This window comes from Galeopterus variegatus, unplaced genomic scaffold (genome assembly GCF_000696425.1).
Source record: "Galeopterus variegatus unplaced genomic scaffold, G_variegatus-3.0.2 Scaffold748, whole genome shotgun sequence".
Classification (NCBI taxonomy): Eukaryota; Metazoa; Chordata; class Mammalia; order Dermoptera; family Cynocephalidae; genus Galeopterus; species Galeopterus variegatus.
This window is the reverse complement of record NW_007726859.1, coordinates 178,876-201,635: the sequence shown is the minus strand read 5'-3', so window position 1 is coordinate 201,635 and position 22,760 is coordinate 178,876. Positions and strand designations below refer to the sequence as shown.

The 22,760-nt window shown below is 43.4% G+C and overlaps 1 protein-coding gene across 1 annotated transcript in view; it reads right to left on the bottom strand.

Annotated features, from left to right (window-relative positions):
* The window catches only part of PINX1 (PIN2/TERF1 interacting, telomerase inhibitor 1), an 87,744-nt gene that overhangs the window by 33,633 nt on the left and 31,351 nt on the right, over positions 1-22,760 (bottom strand). The window contains exon 6 of the mRNA XM_008572040.1: positions 20,041-20,117. Within this exon, the coding sequence (XP_008570262.1) occupies positions 20,041-20,117 (77 nt within the window). The remainder of the gene's footprint in view (positions 1-20,040; positions 20,118-22,760) is intronic.

The following is a 22,760-nucleotide window of genomic DNA, read 5'->3' as shown; positions in this document are numbered from 1 at the left end:
AGGTATTCTGCCTGCACAGCATTTTCTGCTCTATCTATGAGAAAAGTAGCCCCTGACATCACGGGAATTGTTAGAAAACAAGAGTTTGTACCCAAATTCACTTTTACAAAAAGCGAGTAGAGATGAGGACCCTTCTTTCCTAGAAAACTGGTAAGATGAATCATGATATTTAAATTTTATTTCAGTAAGACAGTATTTAGAGAAAGGTTTTCTATTTTTGTTAATTATTTTATTGCAGTGCCTTTGGAATCTATTCCACTACGTTGGGACAGAAGAAATAACTGCAAAAAATAGTAGACTCAGATAAATGTTTTATCACAAACCTACATTTACACTTTAGGTATTAACTATATGTGAATACAGTATCAGTGTAAGATGTCATAGAAGCACTGACCAGACTCTAAAGGGTGTGTTCATGCTTGAAGTGTTTTGGTGTTGTTGCTTTTAAAGCATAAGCCAATGGTTCCGCCTGAGGCCCCAGAGGCCTGACAGTTGCTGGGGAGATGATGGAGCAGACCAGACATGCCTGTTCCTGTTTCCATCCCTCTTCTGCCTGGCTCTGCTATTCACCTTACTCTGTGTTCTATACCTGCCATAAAAGATTCCAGCTCATTCTCCACCACAACTGCTTGGCTCAGGGAATCCATCTTTGATAGGGTCTGAAATGTACAGGTGAGTGGCCTGATCAGGAGAACACCACCAGGGAAGACCTGAGCACTGGGATTCAACTCCACAGTGCCTAATACCACTCACGGCCTCTCTCACACAGTGGGGGGTGGGGGGCAGCAGACAAAACCACGACCCCTGCACACACGTCTGAATGAAGGGGAATGGCACCCAAGGCAGCAGCCACCAGGCCATTAGATGAGAAGAGTTGGCTGCCAGGGGGCCAAGGGAGGAGAATATTTAAAGACTATAGATTAGATCATGGCTTAGGAATTTTATGGGCAAGTAGGTTTTTTCTAGGTTGGCATGACTTCTGATGAAGCTGAACAGGGAGCTTGTTCTGAACCAGGGTCTGGGTTAGGCCAGCTGTGCTATCTGTCACTAGCTGACTACTGAGACTCAGAAAGGCTAAGCTCTTGTGTGAGGCCACATGACTGGCAGGGCAGAACCCAGGCCGTGGCGCGGGTCTACATGACTGCGCGACTACACCGTTCCCTCTTCACCACCCCTTTCCTGCACCTGTGACTTCTGGTGTTTGAAGCTTTTTTCCTTCTCAGTTTTGATTTAAACTGCATTTTTCTATCTCCACTATCACTTCCACAAAGCGAGACCCCGGATGCAGCAATATTCCCCAGTGAGACTCTGCACACGTACAGGTGAAGCCGTCCAAGTGGAGAGTCACCCATCCCTAACCGCAGCGACGTGGTCAGACGTCCCTGCAGGGCTTCCCACAATGTCCACAGCAATTACTTTGTGGTTCTTTTACTGAAAGTGCTCTTATGAGTAAACTGGGCTTCTCTTGGTCATGGTTAACTAAAACAATAGAACGAGTTTATCTGCGTGACCTGATTGAGAATAAAGAACAAGTTCTTAATGTTACACTAGCCTCAAAAGAAAAGGCACGCTGCTTCCTTCCGTCTGCTTTCCTCCTCCTCAAACCCCAGCACTTGATGCGGGCGCTTGCTTGGCAGGACCCACGTAACTACGTGCATGAACAACAAATGTGCCCAACTTCCCTCCCTGCAGGGACAGACCCTAAGTTAGTGGAAGACGGTTGCTACCTTGCTAAATCCTGGCACAGATCTCCTCAGCTCTGTGTTTTACTATCGCAAGCACAGCAAGATAGAGATAAATATATTTTGTGAATATAGTGCCACTAAAAAATGGAATCCTAGAATACAAAAACTTCAGTGAGTTTTTCCTAGTATCACAGATTTTAATGGCACCTCGTCCTGCAGAGGGGCAAGGTGGGAGTAAACAAGGGATGAGGTGCATTTCCACTGACGGCTACGAAGCTGCACCCTGGCCCTTGCTTCTCCTGTGCAAGGCGGGAGGACGTGCACATGACTCAGGCACCTGCAGCACTTACTGTCTCCTCAGCTTGAGAGGACAGCACAGGCTGCCACCCACGCCTTCCAAGGGTGGAGGCAGAAGCTCAGGTAAGCGGCCAGACGGGTGTGGCACCTTCACCCAGGAGCTGAGACTGGACTTCTGTGGGCCCGGCTCTGTGGTGGGCAAGCTTACCTCTATGAACCTCAGTTTCCTATTCTGAACCTCAAGGGAATAACCAGATGGTCTTTTCCAGCTCTAAAGTTCTACGACTTGCCCAAAGTCAGACTGAGGGTTAAGTGACAGAAGTAGGACTTGAACCTAAGTTCCTGACTTTGGAAACAATCAATACTTACAGAACTCAGCAAAACTACCTCTAATGAAAAAGCATTTCTGGTATCATTCTAACCTGACTCCTGGGTGCTTGTACCTTGTGGTCAATATCTCAAGAATCCTGATGCAACTGTGCATAAAAGATAAAGACACCTCTACCACTGACCATGGATATCATCATAGCCCCATGAGAGACTCTGCTGGTCACAGAAAGTGGCAAAGAAAACATCACACACACGAGAGCCACTGATATGTGGCAAACTTACATATCCATTCCTCCCACGGGAAAGGAAGAAAAAGACTATGTGCCTCAGTTGTATCCTACTGAAAAATGTACAAAGAAGAAGGATTAAAAAAGGAACCCAAAGACTTCAAAGAAATGAATGAATAAAAAAGGGCAATTTGGGGAGTGAAAGAGCAGAGGAATACATTGTGACTGATCAGGAAACTCTGTAGGAGTCATGAAGCTGGCAGCACACGTCTCAGAGGAACTGCTGCCCCCAGAGCACAGAGCAACTTCAGGGTGAGACTCACGAGGTTGGCCACGCAAACCTCTGTGGCTCACACACAGCAAGTTACCCGCACACTACAGACATCCCCATGAGCATTGCACATGTAAGAAAACAACCTGCACTGCAGGGATGCCAGTCAAATTTGGATATTCCAGCCCTTCATCCCATGAAACAACAACCACTTTCCGAATTTGCTCCCAATTCTGGGGCTTTGGACACTACACCTCACCTCTGTCCCACACGATCCAGGTGATGAACTTCAGGGCAGCAATGTGGCAGACCTCTAGCAGCGGGGGATGGGTTGCTCAAAGGATATCGACAGGGGAATTACAGTTGTCCCTCAGTATCACAGGGGGTTGGTTCCAGGAACCCCCAAGAATACAGAAACTCGCAGATGCTCAAGTTCCTTACAGTTGGTCCTCCCTATCCAACATTCCTTATCCACAGAGACAGAGGGCCAGCTGGATGTTCCATTAAAGAACTAAAACATTCATGTTCTTGTGACAATATCCATCTTCCACCTTTGTTCTCCTTCTGTTTGCCTCCCCCTTTCACTTCTGTTAGTTAACATTAATACGAATGACGAGACGACTTACTGGGAGGATTTAAGGAAGAAGTAAACTGGGACACATGAGGACAAACACAGATTGGCACTAACAACTTCACACTTCAAGGACGACCATGACATTTTGAACTTATCGCACAAAATAACTAAACTATTCTCTGGTGAGCTAAATCAATGTTAAAGAACACATCATTGGTAGATTCTTTTTCAAAAGTTTTATTGTGAAAATTTTCAAATACACAAAACAAGAGTGAGACCCAACATTCCTGCCAACAGTTCACAGGGTTCTGCCACACTGTTACATCGCTCCTTTGTTCTTTGCCAAAACACTTTAAAGCAAATCCCAGACTCCGGTCATTTCATCCCTATCTTTCAGGATAGACCACTAAAGTGAATGGCAATCTCCTTACACAATCACAGCGCCATCAGCACACCTAACAAAACTGACAGTGAGTCTTGGGGTCATTAATCTATCATCAGATTTACTCAATTACCTCGTGTATGTCTCTAGGGTTCAAATCAGGCCCCACACAAGGCCCACGTGTTACGTCTGGTTACACACACACATACCCCTCAGGGTTGTTCTAGCTACAGCCCCCTCCTTCCTACAGTCCACTGATTTATTCTAGAAATTGGGTCAGGTGTCTCAAACTATGTCCCACATTTTAGACTTTTGTTCATTTCCTTGTGAGGTCACTGAGCTTGCATCTCTATACCCTGTACGTCCTGTGAATGAAAACTACTTGTAGAGACTTGATTAGATTTAGGTTTGGCTTTTTGTCAAGAATGCCTCACAGATTTATAGTGCATTACTCAGATGCACACAAGGTCTGACTGTTCTACGTTGATGGTACGAAGACTGATAGTATGCTCTTTATTAGCACTGAAAAGTACTTTTTTTTCTGTTGAAAAGAGATTCACTATGGAAGTAAATTTTGAGTAACTCAGTACAGTGGATAATATATATGGGTTTTAGAAACTGAATCATTCTTTTATATGGTTATTAATTAAGAAGCAGAAAAATCAACCTGCAATTACAATGACACACTTGATTCCTATGGGCACTGAAGAAGTTCAATCTATCTATCAACTTAATTATGCCAACTCACTCAGTCACCTAGCTACCCAATGAACAGCTACTGAAGACACTGAGCCAGGACCCATGAAGGGACACATGTGTAGCCCGCTGTCATGCAGTAGAACAGGGAGACACAGACCATCAAAAAGATGAAAGAGGCAATGAGCTAAGGCGGCGTCCAGCGGTCAGCAATTCAGACAGGTGGGAGTAGGGTGAGAGGAGGGACTGAGACAAGGAGCCCTTTCATGAAGACGCCACCACAGGGTAAGCTCCCTGAGGACAGTGGGTCTGATCTGTTTTGTTCACTGCAGCAGTACGAGAGCCAGAACAGAGCCCGGCACAGAGGTATTTAGTAAAAATGTGCCAAATAAATGAATGAGCCAGGACTTTAATTACCAGTGCTTGTTTGTTCAAACAACAGTGCATTCGTTCTCTTCTTCCTCAGCGATGGGAAGCAGAGCTGGGCTGCAGAGGAAGCACTTGCTGGGGCCTGCAGCAGGGATGAGGCCAGGGCCCTGAGAGTGGAGGTGCTGGTGTAGAGCACATGGAGCTGGCTGAGCAGAGCCCAGGGGCAATGTGTATTACGAATCAGAAGGGGTTAGCTTCAGAAGATAGATTAGTGTTAGCTGGTCAAGGGTCTGGTACACTGGGCTAGGGAGTTTGCACTTGGTATACGCAGGGGAATACTGACACAGGACAGTACTATCAAAAAAGAGATTATTTTGAGAAAACAGATGATAATAGGATGCTCTGACAAAAGGAAAAATTGGGGCTAGGGAGGCCATTTAGGATTATAATTTGGGGCGATAAAGATCAGGAGCAGTTTGGTCAGTAGGAGTGGAGAAGCAGGATAAGTGCCGGCGGCACTGAAACACACAACCAGCAGGCACCAGGGATGGTATGACTGGGCACAAGGACTAAAAGACAAAAGAAAGGCCCCATGCTACCCTGGCAAATAGTAGAGCCAGAGATACAAGCTCCGGCACAGGTCTACCCCACTCAGCACTGCTCTCATGGGAGGTGGCCCCACTGGTGCTGCAATCTAAAATTCAGAACCAGAGAGGTTGAGACTTCATTCCAGGTCACAGAGGCAGTTGGTGACAGATCTAAGACTGAACCAAGGATGCTGATGGCCCTTGCTATGCCCCTCTTTCCTCTTCAACACCACAATGAGAGTCTCCATTAATCTTCCAATGGTGCAACCGCAATTTCTAAGAAAGACACCCCTGCAGGAGGGCCTGTCTCTCTTGGCAGAACACCCTGTATTCTTTCTGTGGAGAGGAAAATGGGAGCTGGGGCAAGATACGTGACCTGCCCTGGCCTCCTGCAGTGTGTGCTCGCTGGCTACAGGAGTCACACACACAAGGCTTCCATGTCAGGTCGCAACAATGATGGCCTGTTTCTGGAGGCTCAGAGCTCTTTCTGCAATCCACTCTGCATGTCTGTAAGATAAGTTAGGAATGGCGTGTTTCCATGATACACTTCAGACAAGCCAGGCACTCAGCATATGACTCATGCTTAGCTCAGGAAGAAGCAACACCAGAACTGGGGAACCAAGGGTGCCAGCCAAGCACCCTACTCCATGTCCAAGTGGGGCTTTCTCAGGCTTGTTCAGACTCAAATTCAAAAGGCTGGAGCAGGAAACAGTGCACATGTAGAGGAGGAAGTCTGCATGAGACTGCGGATAATTTACATTAGGTGACTTCTAGACCAGTCCTGTGTAAGTACGCCTTCTAAGGGAGTAAACCTGAGCAGCAAACAGAGTGAGTGTTTGTTTTAAAGTGGGAACAATGCCAGGGCCAGAGTCTGAAAACAGCAACCACTGCCCACCCCTGAAGATTTCTGAGATAAAGCAGTTCATTAGATTTTGAAACTGATAGATAAGAAAAAGAGTTGCTAAGTGGATATCAAAAGACACTACAGTAATACCTTCGAAACTCTGAGGGAAAATAATTTTCAGCCCAGAAATGTATACCCAGACATGACATTAGCATAGAGGCTTTCAGACCTGTCCACTTCTCAGGAGACCTGAGATCCAGCACACAGGAGCTAGTGGGGCAAGGGGGTGGGGAGGCCAGGAAGACAGGGATGTGGCCAACGCATGGCCAGACCAAAGCAAGCAGAGAGGAGCAGATCCGGGGGATGCCTCCTGGGAAACAGATCCAGCTCACAAATGACCTGACATGGCGGATACTCCAGAGACTTTTATATGAAGATGATATTAGAGGGGAGGGAAGAATCACACGGATGCACAGAAACCTTCTCACCAGAAAACAACCCAAAATTGTAAAAGAAAATGTCATTGTAGTACCTATTGGGCTTATAGGGAACAATATTTACACAGTCATAAAAATATACACAGTAAATAACAAATTAATTAATAATTATAATACATATGTAGTTGAGTGGTAAAAAAGCCTAACTCCTAATCTACCAACATACAAGTCCAGATGTTAGAGATGAATACATCAGAAAATGTCAATGTAAGATACTGTTCCAAACAGTGAAGGTAACCCCACACGCTGCACAAGCACTGAAGGCGCAGCGGGAAGCGGGCTGCAGGTCCCAGGGAGGGAGGTGCAGTGCGCTGCCTTCCTTCATGAGCTGTTTGCTGCAGTTTACTTTTTTACATGTATGAGGAGTCTCCAAAAACTTCATGGAAAGATTCACACTATCTTTTAATTCTATTTTTCCACGAACTTTTTGAAGGACCCCCGTACGTGCATACATTACTTTGACCAAAGAGTAGCAATGAGCATTGATGAGCACTCACTTTGTGCCAGCCACTGTCCCCAGCGCTCTACAGGGGGGTCTCATTTAATCCTTGCAACAATCCTATTAGGTGGTACTCTTTGACAAGGAAATCAAAGCACAGAGAGGTTAAATAACTTGCCCAACAGCTCAATGCCCACAACTGACGGAGCCAGGATTTAAACTCAGGCAATGTGGACCAGAATCTGGAGATCATAACTTTAAAGGATGCCAGGAAAAGATAGTTTGATGAATTATTTTGGAAAAAATGACTTTCGCCTACTGATAAACCTAGACAGTCAAACCAATCAGCCTAACAGGAATGAGTAAGTAGAAAGCATTTATTTTCTCGAATCTAAAATCCTACATTTTTCTATCAACAACACAAAAATGCTGCCTAAACAGCCAGAGCAGCAGAAAAGAAAAAGTTGGAAAAAAATTGCAGTCACACATACTGTAGTTAAAAAATGACTAAGTTTCCTTGATATATGAATTTGTTGGAAAACCATTTATCACCAGCCTGTTTCTCTCTAGTGGAGTCCCTCAAGCCAAGAGCCATGTCATTCCCCTTTGACTGATTAATTAGCCAATCAGGGGACATTTTTCATTGTGAGATATGATGGTTTATTTCAGCTAATGTTTGGTCTCTAATGGCAACATATTAAAGCCAGCTCGGCTCTTTTAGCCCTGTGGAGTGACCAAAGGAAAGGAGAGAAGATAAATCAAAAGGGCTCCCTTCAGTCCTTAACAAAACCCCCAAGGAGCGAATGGCTGGAGGAAAGATCCTCCACCAGAGAGGAGAAAAAACAAATGAAAGAAAGGTACAGATGCTTTGAGCCAAGGGCAGCCTTTCTCATTTCTGAAGAGCCATAATTTATCCTCTCTTGATTTACAGACCACTGATAGAGCAGGCACCAAATAGTCAATATCTAGCGCTGCTTCCTTTTATCAAAAGCTGTGCTCAATAGGAAATGTGGCTCTGCAATGCTTCTTCCTCACTGAATGAGCTCACCTGCACCCCAAATCAGACAGAGCCAGTGAGTGTCAACCTCAAGCACAACTCACAAACCCAGTCACTCCAGCCAGTCTCCCACCATGCCACAAGTTCACTAATCGTCCTACTTCCCTGGGCCTCTGACAGGAACTGAAACACAGAGGAGGACTGTGAACGTGCACACATCCAGGAGACAAGCAGCACATCTCAGTCCACCGCTCGCACACTTAAGATGCTCTAAATGGCTGATCTCTGCTGTGCAATCCTACACTTAACCATCTGGCTTCTTGCCTCCGAATAAGCCAAAGATTACAAACTAGCTGTCTGTGTTAGATGAGATCACAAATGAGTTTCACTTGTCCTGAAGAGTATTTATCACCATCACTGCTGTTAGAACTAAGAATCTTGGAACTTCAGACAGGATATCATGGTTGCCTTCATTCCCCGCTGTGTTAAAGTCAGGCTATGCACACATTCACAGTTACACGCCTGGACCTCATCAGTTTGAGTTTGAGACCCGGGATAAGTTGTTGTTCACATTGCTCCTGCTTTTCTACACCTGACCATTCAGAGAACTCCTGCCCTTCATGCCTGACTCAACTATCAATTCTTCTCTGTAGCTGATCCTGACATTCCCAGTAAGAATTAATGACTCCCGTGTCTGTGTTACCACACTTCAACAACTGAATTCAATCAACAAAAACTGTACTGAGAACCTACTCCATGCCAGGCATGGTTCTAGATGCTCAGAAGTACAAAAATTCCTGCCCTTGATGGGGTTCTCATCTACTGAGGAAAGACACAAACAAACGGCCGAGTGAGTCAGACGGTGGTAACTGCTATCAAGACAAATTAGGAAAGGGAAGGGGGTACAAGAGGGCCAGGGGTTTTTGTTGTTCGCTTTCTCAGTTATACACAAGGTAATCGAGGAAGGCAGACTGAGATGATATTTGATCAAAAATGTGAAGGAGAAGGGGGTATGCCATTCCACGTGGGAGAACCACCAAGTGCTTAACTGAGGCAGGGGCATCAGCAGCAAGAAGCAGCGTGAGGATGCAGAGTGCGCGTGAAGAGGGACACAGAGCGGGAGCTGTGTGTGCGCATCTGGGGGAGGTACTGGGGGGACCACGCAAGATATCAGGCCACTGTAAGGATCTGGCTTTTTGTCTGAGTGTAAAGGGAACTTGGGAGGGTTTGGGACGTGGTAGAGACACGATCTCAATTACATTTTCAAAAGACCACTTAAACTGTGCTGGGGAAAACACACTATGGAAAAGACACTATTAGACTCTAATAGTGACTTTAACTTTATTACACCATGAATTCGTTGAAGAGGTAAAGATAAAAAGTCTGTATTGTTTTTGTATCTTCCACAACTGGAGCAATAACTGGCACCTACTAGGAACTCAATAAATGTTTACATTTTTATAACCCTTGAGGTTTTCTCTGCTTTTCCATTATTGTATAAGTACCAACAAATCATACTTCTTGTGGAAGAGAAAAAACCAGAAATGTATATAACCTGTAAGAGAATATCTTTTATATCTGGCTTCAAAAGTATTAATAGAAGTGAACACTGTACTAGGCACAAAGAATCATCTTGGTTCAAACTTAATATCCTTGGTAAATGATTTACTATTCTGTCTCAGTTTCCATGCCTCCAAGAATATTATGTTGCTCAGATGGATTTCAGTGAAAACAAAGGGAAGGACAATGGTTTCTCAGTGCCTCCTGCATGGAATGTCCCTAAATTCTTAGATGACATTCGATTCCATTGGTTAATGTCTCCAAAGGGAAATTTTCAGTGAGTTCTCTGGATAATTTGTACTATCACTCCCTCTTTAGATGAGAATATTCTTTACATCTGACTTAATCTCTGAAACACATATTAAAAATCTGCTTTCCTTTCCTAGTGTTAATGGAATTAGACTAATTTCCAGAATGAAGACAGAAATAGTCCTGCTTGGTACAGGTGCATAAACTAGGTGATCCTAAGAGACTTTCCATCCTTGGAATCTTATTATCTTTACACAAACAAATAAACGCTAAAATGCTGTAGATCTTTCGGGAATAAGGATAGTATCCAATCCATTTAGAAAGTCTTATTAAATTCAGTGCTATCATCTCCATGGACACTCAGTAAATGCTGCTGATGATAAATAGCTTCTATCTCAGTTTTTATCATTTTTAAAAAAGCAGTGAGTTTTGTTTTTGTTAGCTGGCCAGTATGGGGATACAAACCCTTGACCTTGGTGTTATAACACTGTGATCTAATCAACTGAGCTTACCGGCCAGCCTGAGTTTTTTAGACTCTAAACAAACGTCAAATACTGCTACCCAAAACTGTAGAGGACATCATATTAGAAGGCATTGTATTGCCTTAGTCATTACTTATCTTAAACATTAAATAAAACAAAGTTCATATGTTATGAAGTCCTTTATAATTGCTGTAATGGCAAAATGGCAACCAGAAGCCACTTTGCTACAGAACTTTAAGAAAGGGGACGACTTACCAGCAATGAGTGAGTTTAGTCCACACATTTACATTAAATATTGCTCAGCATATGATTATGTGCAAATGGATAAAAATTTTCTCATTTCTAAATTGTGTTTTAGTGGAAGTTACTATTCATCACATTAAAATTTGAGCATATTAATGATAATTACAATGGTGACAATGACCTTCACAGTAGCACCTAACACATGCATGGCACTTGCCAAGTGCTAGGCACTTTGTGAACAGCTTTGCACAGCTTGTCACGCATTTTCACTGATACTTTATCATCCCCTCTTTATGAATGAAGAAGCTAAGGCTCAGAGAGGCTAAATAACTTGCCCCACATCACACAGTCTTCAAACTACACATGGGCTCAAATGCAGGCACACCAGATGCTGAAGTGCATCTTTACAACACTGTACTCCACTGACGAGTCTCCCTTTGGAGGACACCAGAGGTACAGGCTACTTTATCAGATGACACAACTTCCTCACTCTACTGGTTAAGATGATTCTACCACGTTCACCAGCAATGTACAATCACAGAACCAGAAGATGATGAACCCTTAGACAGCCATTCTATTATCCATGTAACAAACCACCCTGAACTCAATGGCTTAAAACAGCAGCAACGACTGCTTTATCTCACCCTATTTCTGTGGGTCAGCAATTTGAGGAAGGGCTTGGCTGGGCAGTTCTGGCTCAGGGTCCCTCTCCTGTGGTTGCTGCAAGATCGTCAGAGCTGGCTGAACGGGAGCTGGCCAGGCACTCCTCTGTCCCCACACAGCCTCAGGGCACCTGCATAACTTACTGACCATGGCCTCTCCACGTGGGCTGGTGTTGGCGTTGGGTTTTTTCACAGCCTGCTGGCTCAGGGCAGCCTGGTGGTTCAGGACTACTTACATGAAGACTTCCAGAGCAAGTGTTCTAGTCAACAAGGCCCCAGCAGTCACACAGCATCCCTACTGCTAGATTCTACTGGCTACAAGCAAGTCCCAGGCCCGCTGAGAAGGGAGGGAGGGGCCTGGGCCCCACCTCCTGTGAGGAAGTGGTAAGGCTCAATCCAGAGGGGCGGGTGGAATAGGGGGGTATCGTTCAGTCCATCTTTGGAAAACAGAATCTACTACAAGAACATATTCAACATTCCCATTTCATAGATAAGAAAACTGAGTCTACAGATAGATTAGGAACATCCAAGATAGCTAACTTCACCTTGACACTCAACATCTCCAAATAGCTCTTTGAAATCTTGAATCTGCTAGACAAATGACTTGCTATTTTATCTCAAAATTATTTGATTTCTTCTTTGAACACACCAGAGTCCTTCCATATTCATCTCCTAGAGAGAGAACATACGTAGATAAAGCCAAAATTGCCCAAGTGCTCGCAGGTGAGAGTCAAAAAGAAGAATCCAAGTACTGTCCTTCCCTTCACAGTCTAGAAGCATGCAGAGTTGGGGGTGGGGGGCACTGCACTGCGCCCAGCCTCCCAGCTAGCACGAGACTCACACAGGAAATTGAGCATGAGGGACGTCCCACAGCTGGCCAGCCTCACCAGCCCGTACTGCTTCCTTTTTCTGAGCAGAAACCTTTCATCCATCAGTACTCATTCATCCTTTTTCCTAACTGCTCGTCTGCTAAACACACCCAATTCTCTCATCTGCTCCTGTGCCTAGCATGCTTTCCAGACACCTTTGTCCCCAAATGCCATTCTCTGAATGCACTCCTTTAAAATATGACACCCAGGCCCCAACAGAACAGTTCAAACAGTCACCGGTGCAGAAAACCAGCGAGAGCCTGCTGCTTTCAGCATGGAGGCACAGCACTTGTAACGCAGCCTCAGCTGAACTCAAGGCGCGTGCCGCGCTGCAAGTGTTGGCTTAGGTTAAACTTGTGGCCAGGCTACCCACCCTACCCTCTAACTTAGGTTTTGTCTAACTGCTACCAAATTAGATCTTTCCAGGATCAAATGAGACTTCACCTATCTTCATAAAATTTCAAATTGAAGAGGTAAAAAAGTTTTGGCTAACAGTCCCAGCTTAGAGAGATTATTTTGAATCTTGTTTCTGATAAAAATTCTCAAAATGATGCCAAGAATTACTGAAGTGATTCACTGCTGGAAAAAATCAACTTTAGAACTCAAGTGTATTATTTGGCTTGTTTGTGAGCTTAGTTTAACTCTATCTCTAAATAAAAGGTTCTTCATTAGAAGATTACTTTAGCAACTGCTGTGCTGGGAAAGCTGCCTGTCTGTGGAGTGCTGATGCCAGGTCTGGAGCTAGGAGAGGCTGGGAAGGGGACAGAGGCTGCAGGAAGATCCACACTCTGTATACCACTTACAAAACTCAACCTGACTCACCAACACAGGCACTGGCATGAAAATTCAGAACAAAAGGAGAAACAGCCTTTAATTCAAAGACATTTCACGTAAAAAATTAAAATTTTTTTTTAAAAAAAGGACTTTTCTTTTCTCAGTGATCTTCCGTACGAGGTAGTTAAGGCGCTGAATCCAACCAGAGGAAAGAAAGGTACAAAACAACTCATTAGGGCCGGCCCGGTGGCGCACTGGAGAGTGCGCCTCTTGGGAGTGCGGCGGCGCTCCCGCCGAGGGTTCGGATCCCATGTGGAGACCAGTTACTGCTCGCTGGCTGAGCGCGGTGCGGGCGCGGCGCCGGGGGTTGCGATCCCGTTGCCGGTCAGTAAAAAAGACAAAAAAAGGGGGGAAAAAAAAAAAAACTCATTAATTCAGCCAAACAAAAGAGAAGACCCTGCTTGGAAAACAGGTTTCAAACTGGATAATCATCAAGAAATGGGGAAAAAAAAGGGATCCACGATAACGCAGATGAGATGAGAAGGAACCACAAACTGCAAAGTCGTGTTCTGCTTCAAAAGCAAAAGCCTTTAGTGCATGTAAATTTTTTTTTGTTTTTTTTTTTTGTCCTTTTTGAGACCGGCCACACCGCGCTCAGCCAGTGAGCGCTGTGAGCACACCAGTCATCCCTATATAGGATCCGAACCCGCGGCGGGAGTGCTGCTGCACTCCCAGCACTGCACTCTCCCGAGTGCGCCACGGGCTCGGCCCTAAAAGCAAAAGCCTTTAGAAGAACTCAAGGACAGTGGTCATTAACTGGGTGTCCACAGAGAGTAAGAGAAACACTCACAAGGCTTCTAACTTAATCAGGACACGGGGTGAAGAAGCTGACAGTTATTTTCCCAGGAGCCCATGCCAGAAGCACACTGTTTAGAGAAGCAGTGAGAATATTGGTAACACATTCTCAATTCTTGCTATGGTTTAGGAGTATTTTCTCTAGTGATAAGGCTCAATCAGGAAACAAACTGGATACAGGAAGGAAACTGGGAAGGTGGGGGAGGAAAAAAGTGAGAGAGGAAAAAAAAATAAGAGTATCAGGAAGTTCAACCAGATAGGAACTAACGGAATTTGTTTTTCAGTGTCTCCAACTGCAACGTGCAAACCGAGAAGAGACACATGCACACATGCTCGTGTACATGACTCTTGGTAGACACTGGCTAACACAGGTACCTGCAGCAAATCTCAAGGGGCCCTGGTAATTTCAACTCAATATATTCGATCATTTCTTTGTCTCTGCAGAAAGTGCACACATCTTCAATTTAAGTGCACTCCAATCCAGAGTTACTGTCTTCCAGTTAACATAGTACAAAAATGGTAGGAAAAGAAAGAACCTGGAAATCAGAAACATACAAGCAGCCACGTCCACACAGAACAGTCTATTAAAAGCTTTCTAAGTAATCCCTGTTTGCAGTGATCTTTCACTGCTCAAGAAAATACTTCTAAATAGCCAGATTCAGCTACAGAAACAGTGCCTCTTGACAGCCCCCGCTGCTTGAGGGGTGCTAAGCACCAACAAAGTCAGAGCAGAGTCCCTGAAGCGATTCAAATGCTTTAACTTTTACAGGAATGAGAAACAGTCAAAGCTACAAAAAAACTATTCTAGAGTATAATACAACGTCTGAAAGCTAATTTCTGGTAAATTACATTGATTTTTAAAAACATAAAATGGGATAAACAAACATTCATTCAATAATCCTTTCTCAAGAATCTACTTTGTACATCTGTAGAATATGCTTGACATGGGAGGGAGATCAATGAGTATTTCCCACCCAGAAAAGAGATATTTATTGACCAAAACATTTCAAAAGCTATTTCAAATATCAACTCTGAAGTTATATGAGCCATGATTTTTAAGACAAGTAACAAGCCCATTTTTTTAAAAAAGCAGTACAATGAGATTTGATCACTAAATTCCTGCCATGTGGCCAAGTGCTGAATCAACCACGTGCCAGGACCCAGAAGTGAGGACAGTACAAATTCTCTCTACATTGTTCACTGTCTGGTGGCAGATGCAGAAGTCCATGTGTAAAATACAGGGTCATGTCTTCATCAGATGATTGAAGGTCAGAGAGAGGACAGAGGCATGACTGAGATCTCACAAAAGTGTCCTGAGCATCTTGTGGCTAGCTTGCAGTGCTACTGTTCTGTTTTAATGTAATTTTACTTATATACATATATATTACATTCAAATTAATTATGAGATCAGATTCTTGGCTTGGCATAGTTTGTTCCACCACAGAATACAAAACTCACCCCTAGCATGCTTACACAAAACATTTACATTTTAAGCGACTTTTTTTTTGGATGGGGAAGACATTTTTTTATGCACATTCATCGATTTTAAAGCTTCTTTGTAGATTAAGGACTCCTTTGAAAGTCTGATGAAAGTTCTGAACTTTATCTATCCATACATAAATGAGTACCCACACACAAACTTTGCACGCAATTTAAAAGAGGTCACCAACCTCGCTATGGGTGTTCCCTGAGATACTGCCCAAGGAGCTCTCCAATACCAACATGTTCCAGACAACAAACTATCATGTGATGATGACACCACTCTGTATTTCTTATCACTTTACAGTGTAACATACTTCTGAAACTACTGAAGTGACTTAGTTGACAGGCTTGGACTTTAAAGACATCAACCAGCTTGACTTCTGCCTAGAGTCCTGTATGATAAAAGACATAGACTCTAGCATGAGTAAGTGCAGGAGGTAGGTCATGAGCACTACAGTCAGCCCATAATACCCAGGTACTGCCCACTGCCCATCTGAGCAGACTCAGCACAAACTGTGAGATCAAGCGGTCCACACCTGCGATACTCTATTTCTAATCAGACAACTCTGTTAGTAGCAGTAGCTGCTGGGGGCTAGGGACGGTGGTGGAAGGGGTGTGCGACTATCACTGGGGGTGGCATGAGGGAGATCTTTGTGGTGATGGAACAGTTCAGTGTCTTAACTGAGACAGCGGTGACAGAATCCACCCATGTGATAAAGGGGCACAGAACTACACACACAGACTGTACTGATACCAATTTCCAGGTTTCGCCTGGCACTATAGTTATGTAAGATATAACCACTGAGGAAAACAGGGCAAAGGGTGCATGGAGCCCCTCTGTACTATCTTTGCAACTTCCTGTGAATCTATAATTATAAAAATAGAAAGTTAAAAAAAAGCCCTCATGACCATTAATTAAGGGCTGCAGATGTTTTTTGGATATAAATATAAATTCGAGAGGCCAGAAGATACACAAGTAACATAGCATCTGTGTTCCAGAAACTTGATCTAACTCCTTCTTCATACAGCCTCCAGCTCCCACAAGGACACAGCGCCCTTCCTAAGGCTGGCCCAGGCATCTGGTCACATGCTTCTGAACCTGCAATAGCTCACCTCCGACTGAAGGCAAAGCACTGGAGTTCTGAAATTTAAACCATTATTTTCCACAAAATGAGAACAATAGCCACTTTCCCATAAAATTATGATAAAATATTTACCACAGGCATCTTTGACACAGCTCAAAGAAAACTGTGAAAGCATATTCAGTTAAATGTAAATATTTTCTTAAAAAATGCAAAAAAGTTCATTAACGGTGGTGGTAATGGGGTATGGGGAAAGAACACCGATTCTGGAGCTGGAGAAACCTGGATTTAAATCCCACTTGTGCTTCTTTGGAGCTTTCTAATAATTCTCTCTGGGCCCCAGTTTCCTTACTGCTGAGAAGGAGACACTAACGCCTGCCTCATAGGACTGTTATAAGTATTGCATGAGATGGTATTGTGTCTAATACAGGGCTTGGCACACATTCAATAAAAGTGCAGTTTCCATGACAACAGTCAGGGGCTGCAGAAATTAAAATTAGCAGGCTTGCCTTAACGTGAGACAGACGATAGTGCCCAGGCCAGCAATGTAGTCACTGCCCAGGTTCTGTAACCCTCGAAACCAAAGACAGATCAGGGTCAGCATCTTCCCCAAAGCACCCAGAGAGGGAGCCCTGTGTTAACTTTCTATACTACCGTGACTTCTGCAACTCTTACAGTGTCTGACCTCCAGGAGCACCTTGGCCTTTGCCAGTGCTGCTATGGGGTCAAGGGAGAAAAAGCAAAGCAATGTTCCTTCCAACAGAACAGGAGCCAAAAGAGGGTGTTCAGATATGATCAAGGGCCTTGCCCTCGGCTACAAGGGCTGTTATAACTAACATGGTAAGGTTTCTTAGCAACAGTTCATCCAGGAAGGAATAAGTGTACCTGAATGAGAGCAAATTCAATATACGGAAATCCACATGTCCGCCAAAGATAAATTTAGAAGCAACTCTGCTTTACAGAAAAATCTTTTATTTGGTACCTTAAATGTAATTAGATTTAAATAGATTCTACTTCCTATACCCATGTAGGTATATGTCTAATGTACAATACTGCACAGGCCCTGCTCCTCAGAGTGTGCATAGACCAGCAGCCTCTGTACACACCTGGGAACTCAGACATGCACATTCTCAGGCCCCAGCCAACACCCCAAGAACTGGAATCTGCAGTTTAACAAGCTCCCACATGATTTACGTACATGTTAAGATCTGAGAAGCCCTGTCCTCAGCAATATTTGTGACACTAAAGCCAGAAACTGTCCCAATGTAGTTGCATATCAGGGCTCCCACCAGTGTTCTTTACCCTTACTCCTTACCACACATTAGAATAATCACTGGGGAGACCCTTTTTTTTAATTAAAACATTTTTCTTCTTTTTTTAATACTGATGCCTGGACTCTAACCCAAGATTTGGATCTAATTGGTCTGGGGTGGGAGCCTGGCATTAGCATTTATTTAAAGCTCCTTAGGCAACCTGGGGGCAACTGCTGTTGAGAACCACAGCTGCAGACCAAGAGCCGCACCTGCTAGAAAACTGCCTCACCAACAGTTAGGACTCACATGCACCATCAGAAGAAAACATTAGATGGAAATCTTGCACAGAACATGGTTTTATTTCAAGGCTGATCATCTCTATACCAACTGGACCAAAGTAGATTTTCCCTGGGCTAGCACAAGGGAATTGTTGCTGAAACTCTTCCTCAGACACAGGCAAACTTCTCACTTTAACGTGATTACCAGTGGCTACACTGCCAGAAAGTCAAGCAACACTGAAGAGTGTTGAAAAACCTCATGGCACCCAATACCGGTAAATCTTCAAATAAAAGTCTAAGAGGATTAGAAACCACTAATCTACAACAAAAAGCTTTCTACACTTACCACACAAATTCTTTTAAAGTTCCACCAAAAGCCCCCCCCCCCCAAAATATTTTCTTCTCTGCTGTGTTCACCTGCAACGTTTCAAAGTGGGTGCTGAAGAACAGGGTTGAAGGTGGTGGGGTGGCAGCAGGGAGAGAAGGGAGGGTCAAGTAATCCAAAACAAGGTTTGGAAAATCTGGTGCCGTGGAGCATGAAACAGAGAACTAGAAGAGAGAGGAGGTTGTCACCCAGGGAGCAGGGATGGGCTGATCAAAGATACAGCATAACAACAGAAGGAGCTGGCAGGGTGGTGTACAAGAGAGAAAGGGGATGTAAAGCTGGGTTCTTCTTGAGGACACTGAAATCACGGAGCACAGTCAGAAGAAAGGGGTTGGAGGAGAGGGCGGAGATAAGCCAGGTGCAAAGTCCTCAATCAACAAGGGAGTGCAGCCTAATCCTGGGCGACCATAACCACAGAGGGGCAGAAGTGTGACAGAAGACAGCTCTTTCAACAGCCTGATGTCAGAACACCTCCTACCTAAAGACATGCTGCTTTTAACATAACTCAGCACAGACTGCACAGGCACCACCCACTCCTCAGCAAGCCACTGGAAGCCACTGGAAGCCGGGTCTCCTTTATGGGGCCCGCTTCCTCCTTCCTCACCCTTCTAAAGTTGCAGGGGCAGAAAAGGGCTAAAAGACCTAGGAATTGAGACCCAACCTACAAAGGAAATTGCCAAACAAAATTTCTAATCATAGGTAATTCTTAAATCTCTACAAATAATATTAAGCAACACATATATATACCACCCTGGAAAAAAGATCTGTCAGTCTGGAAAAATGCCAGAATAACTGAAGCAAGTCTTTTTTGTTCTACAGTCACCAAGGTCCGTGGCTAAGAACCAATAAAGGATCATAAGTACAACATACCAGATCTGCTAAATAATCACTGTAGCAGCCATATATTCCAGCTTTTCTTAGACAATACCAAATTTAAATATTTTATCCCCTTACCTTCAGATATCTACAGTTCAAAAATTCTAATATTTTGATTTCCAAACTACATCCAGGGCTGTCTCTTACACTTGGGAATGGCACACAAACTGTGTAATACTGTACAGCACAACCTAATGAAGAGGATGAAAAGAGTTACAGGCTCATCCTAGTTTTGTCTCCTAGTTTTGAAACGAGCAACACTGCACAATGGAGGAGGTGCCCATCTGAATCCCTCCCAGATGATACTGACCCAGTGCTGTCTCACAACGCTTATGAGATGGAGCGGACTGACCTTAGAGTATGCATATGACACTCTTCCTCACCAGCCCACCCTCCAGATGCAGCGATGCAGTCTGAACAAAACAAAACAAAATCCCCACGTGTCACCTCCCCCTCTCTCGGTTACGGAAGACACATTTTCCCCTTTGAATATATCAGCAATGGGTATTCTTTCCCAAGTTTAATCTAGTCCTTTTTTTTAACCAAGAAAAGAAAACACAGGTAGCACAAATCTTTTTTAGACTCCCTATAAAACTACTGTCTACCAACTATTACTATTATTAAAAAGGATCACATTTAGCCTTTGCATGAAGCCTCTACATATGTTTTCTTTGTTTTGTTTTTGGATACCTTTGCCTAAAATATACTACTAGTGATAGGTATAAAGGGTGCTGTGCAAAGCTGGAAGTCATACAGTGCTGAAACAGAACACATCAACTGTCTGTGGCTTGATACCTCAGGAGTCTTCTTACTCTGTCTTTTCCCAAAAATGCAGTCAAGATCTGTTTTGCTCCGAGATGACAGATCCTTCCCTAGAAAAACAACATGGTGCTTTTCAGTAAGACCACTCTTTCTAAAACAAGGAACACAAATATAAATTATGCAACTCCTGAAAGGAAAAGGGATTTTGGAAAAGAAACAATTCTGTAATTACTGACTTTCTGTCCTCCCCCTTCACAGATTACAATTCTTTAATTAACAAATAAAATTAGATTGAAAAACCAAGTAAATGTTTTTGAACCAGAACCCTTAACATTATTTTCTTAATTGTACAAACAACCTAGAGTCCACAGACTGCAAGGAAAACTAAATTCTCAAAAGCTAGCCCTACTACTGGTATGCCTACAAGGTTCAACTTCTGGCTCTCTGGGTTCCCCATTTATAAAATAGATCTCATTCACAGAGACATGAGCTACTTATTTAGGATTATGAAATGCACAATAAAAAATACTGCTAGACACATAGCTTCAAACCCCACATATACATATGAATGACATATAGGAGGCTCAATAATTATTAATTGAATGAATGAAAATTTAAAAAGAATAACAAGATAAAAAATATTTCAAAAAATTCTTTTTAAATGTTCTTTACTTTTATAGCTATATCATGTTTATTGCTACGTAATGAGAACAGGAAATTAAATTGCTGTGGTAAAAACAGTGTTCAAAAGAATCTATGATTCTTATTTAAAAAACTAAACCCTTTAACTTAATTTCAAACCCACAAACCAACTAATTTAAAATTCAGTTCCTTGGAATTTCCATATCTACCCAACACTACTCTGTGAGTAGTAGGCCAAATCTATCCCCATTTGACAACTTCATGCTAAATGCATTTCTAAAACATTACTAGTCCATGTAAAGCCTTGAGGCTCTGGGGGAGGGAGGGTCTGGGCCAGACACAGGAGTCTGTGTTTGGAGTTGGAAGCCTGACTGCTGTCATGGACTCACTTGTCTCCTCAGTTTCCAGCAGCCAACTGACTTGGCAAAGCCATGTCATGACCCAGAAAGTTCTAGTTCACTGACTATCACTGGGGCATTCAAATGCTATTGCTCAGTGACTTCATGAAATTAAAAAACAAACACCCTTCAATTTAATGCAAAACCAGGTGCCAAAACCAGTTTCACAGGCAGCAGTATCAGATTAAACAATCCAGTCAGTGTGACCTGTTCCTGTCAGAAGGGAAGGTTCCTCGGTGGCCCCATAGGTTACTATCTCCTTCCTACCTGAGCTAGAAACTAAGCCCTTGTAGTTCTAATTTATGATTAAATAGAACCCATACAAGAAGATCCTGCCCCCCCTCCCCCCAAAAAAAAACCAAACCTACATGAGAACAGAATGGAGCACAGCACGGATAGGAACTCGGGAAATGAACCAGCAAAGTAGGGAAGAAAATTGGTGGTGGGGAGGGTGGACAAACTCTTGGGCGGAGCAGGGGTAGAAATCTATTCACAGCCTCATCTTCAGCACAACCTGTCTTCCAGTGCAAAGCACATCAGGTGGCAGTTTCTATCTCAGAAAAGGGATGGAACTAAGTTCAAATGAGCACTGGCTATCTATCCCTAAGCTATCCTCTGGAATGGCAGAGGCACCCTAAAAGGAAATGCAAATTAAGATCTCTTTACATCAATTCAGCTAAAAGGAATGCTGAGGGAATAAGGAAGAAGAGGCACACGCAAGATCACAATTCTAAGACAGGGTGTCAAAACATGAACACACAGATATAAAAAAGAATCTACAAGTCATAGGCAGAAGTGCCACACCGGTGGAGACAGTAAGCTGTACCAAGTAAGGTGCGTTTGTGTCTACCCCACACTTAAAGTTTTGGTGATGGGCTCTTGTATCAGAAATTTTTATCCTTTAGCAAAGTTCACTTAAGTAAATGTAGAAACCAGGATTGTTACAGGCCTTGCTCTGGACTTGATCTGGAAAACAAGAACACAGAGAAGAAGTAAGAGTCAGAGACCAACGGAAAGGATCGGAAAGGTGCATGAAAACATGAAGATGGGAGCGACGCTGAGATAGTCTTTCATGGTCCTGCTTAACAGTTTGTAAACATGATAAAATTACAGCCACTTCTGAGTATAATATACATGTTAAAAGTGAATTTTGAAAGCTCAGTTCTGAACTATGTTTAAAACACTACAAATACTGTTGATAAATCTAGATCTTAGAGAAAGTGACAATAAAACAATGGAATAGACTAGAAAACATGTGTCATCTATCTGGATTAAGTTCATCTATCTTTCAGTTTTCAACTGGCCATAACATTTCGAGGAACAGGAAGAAAGGCTCTGGTAGCCAAACTGATGTAACAAGAGTCCACGCAAGAAAGAGCAGATACTTTCACATAAGAGCTCTTTTCTTAGAATCAGTTCAGCTGTTTGTCTAACAATCATAGCATCAGGTCTTCCAGTCTATCAGAGGAGTAAATCAGAAGGGAGGTGTTGTAAATGTGCCTACCGCTACAGTCAGACACATTTACAATACCAAGACGTCCACGTGGGAAGCAACCAAGACTAAAAAACAGACACAGGAGCTTAATAATCGCAGTAATTTGGAGCCACTTAGTTTAAGGGCAAAAGCAATAACCCAACAAGCTCTAAGGAGAAAACTGTATTACAGCACTGTATTGTGACTGACGATGAAAAAAAAAAAAAAAAAAAAAACTA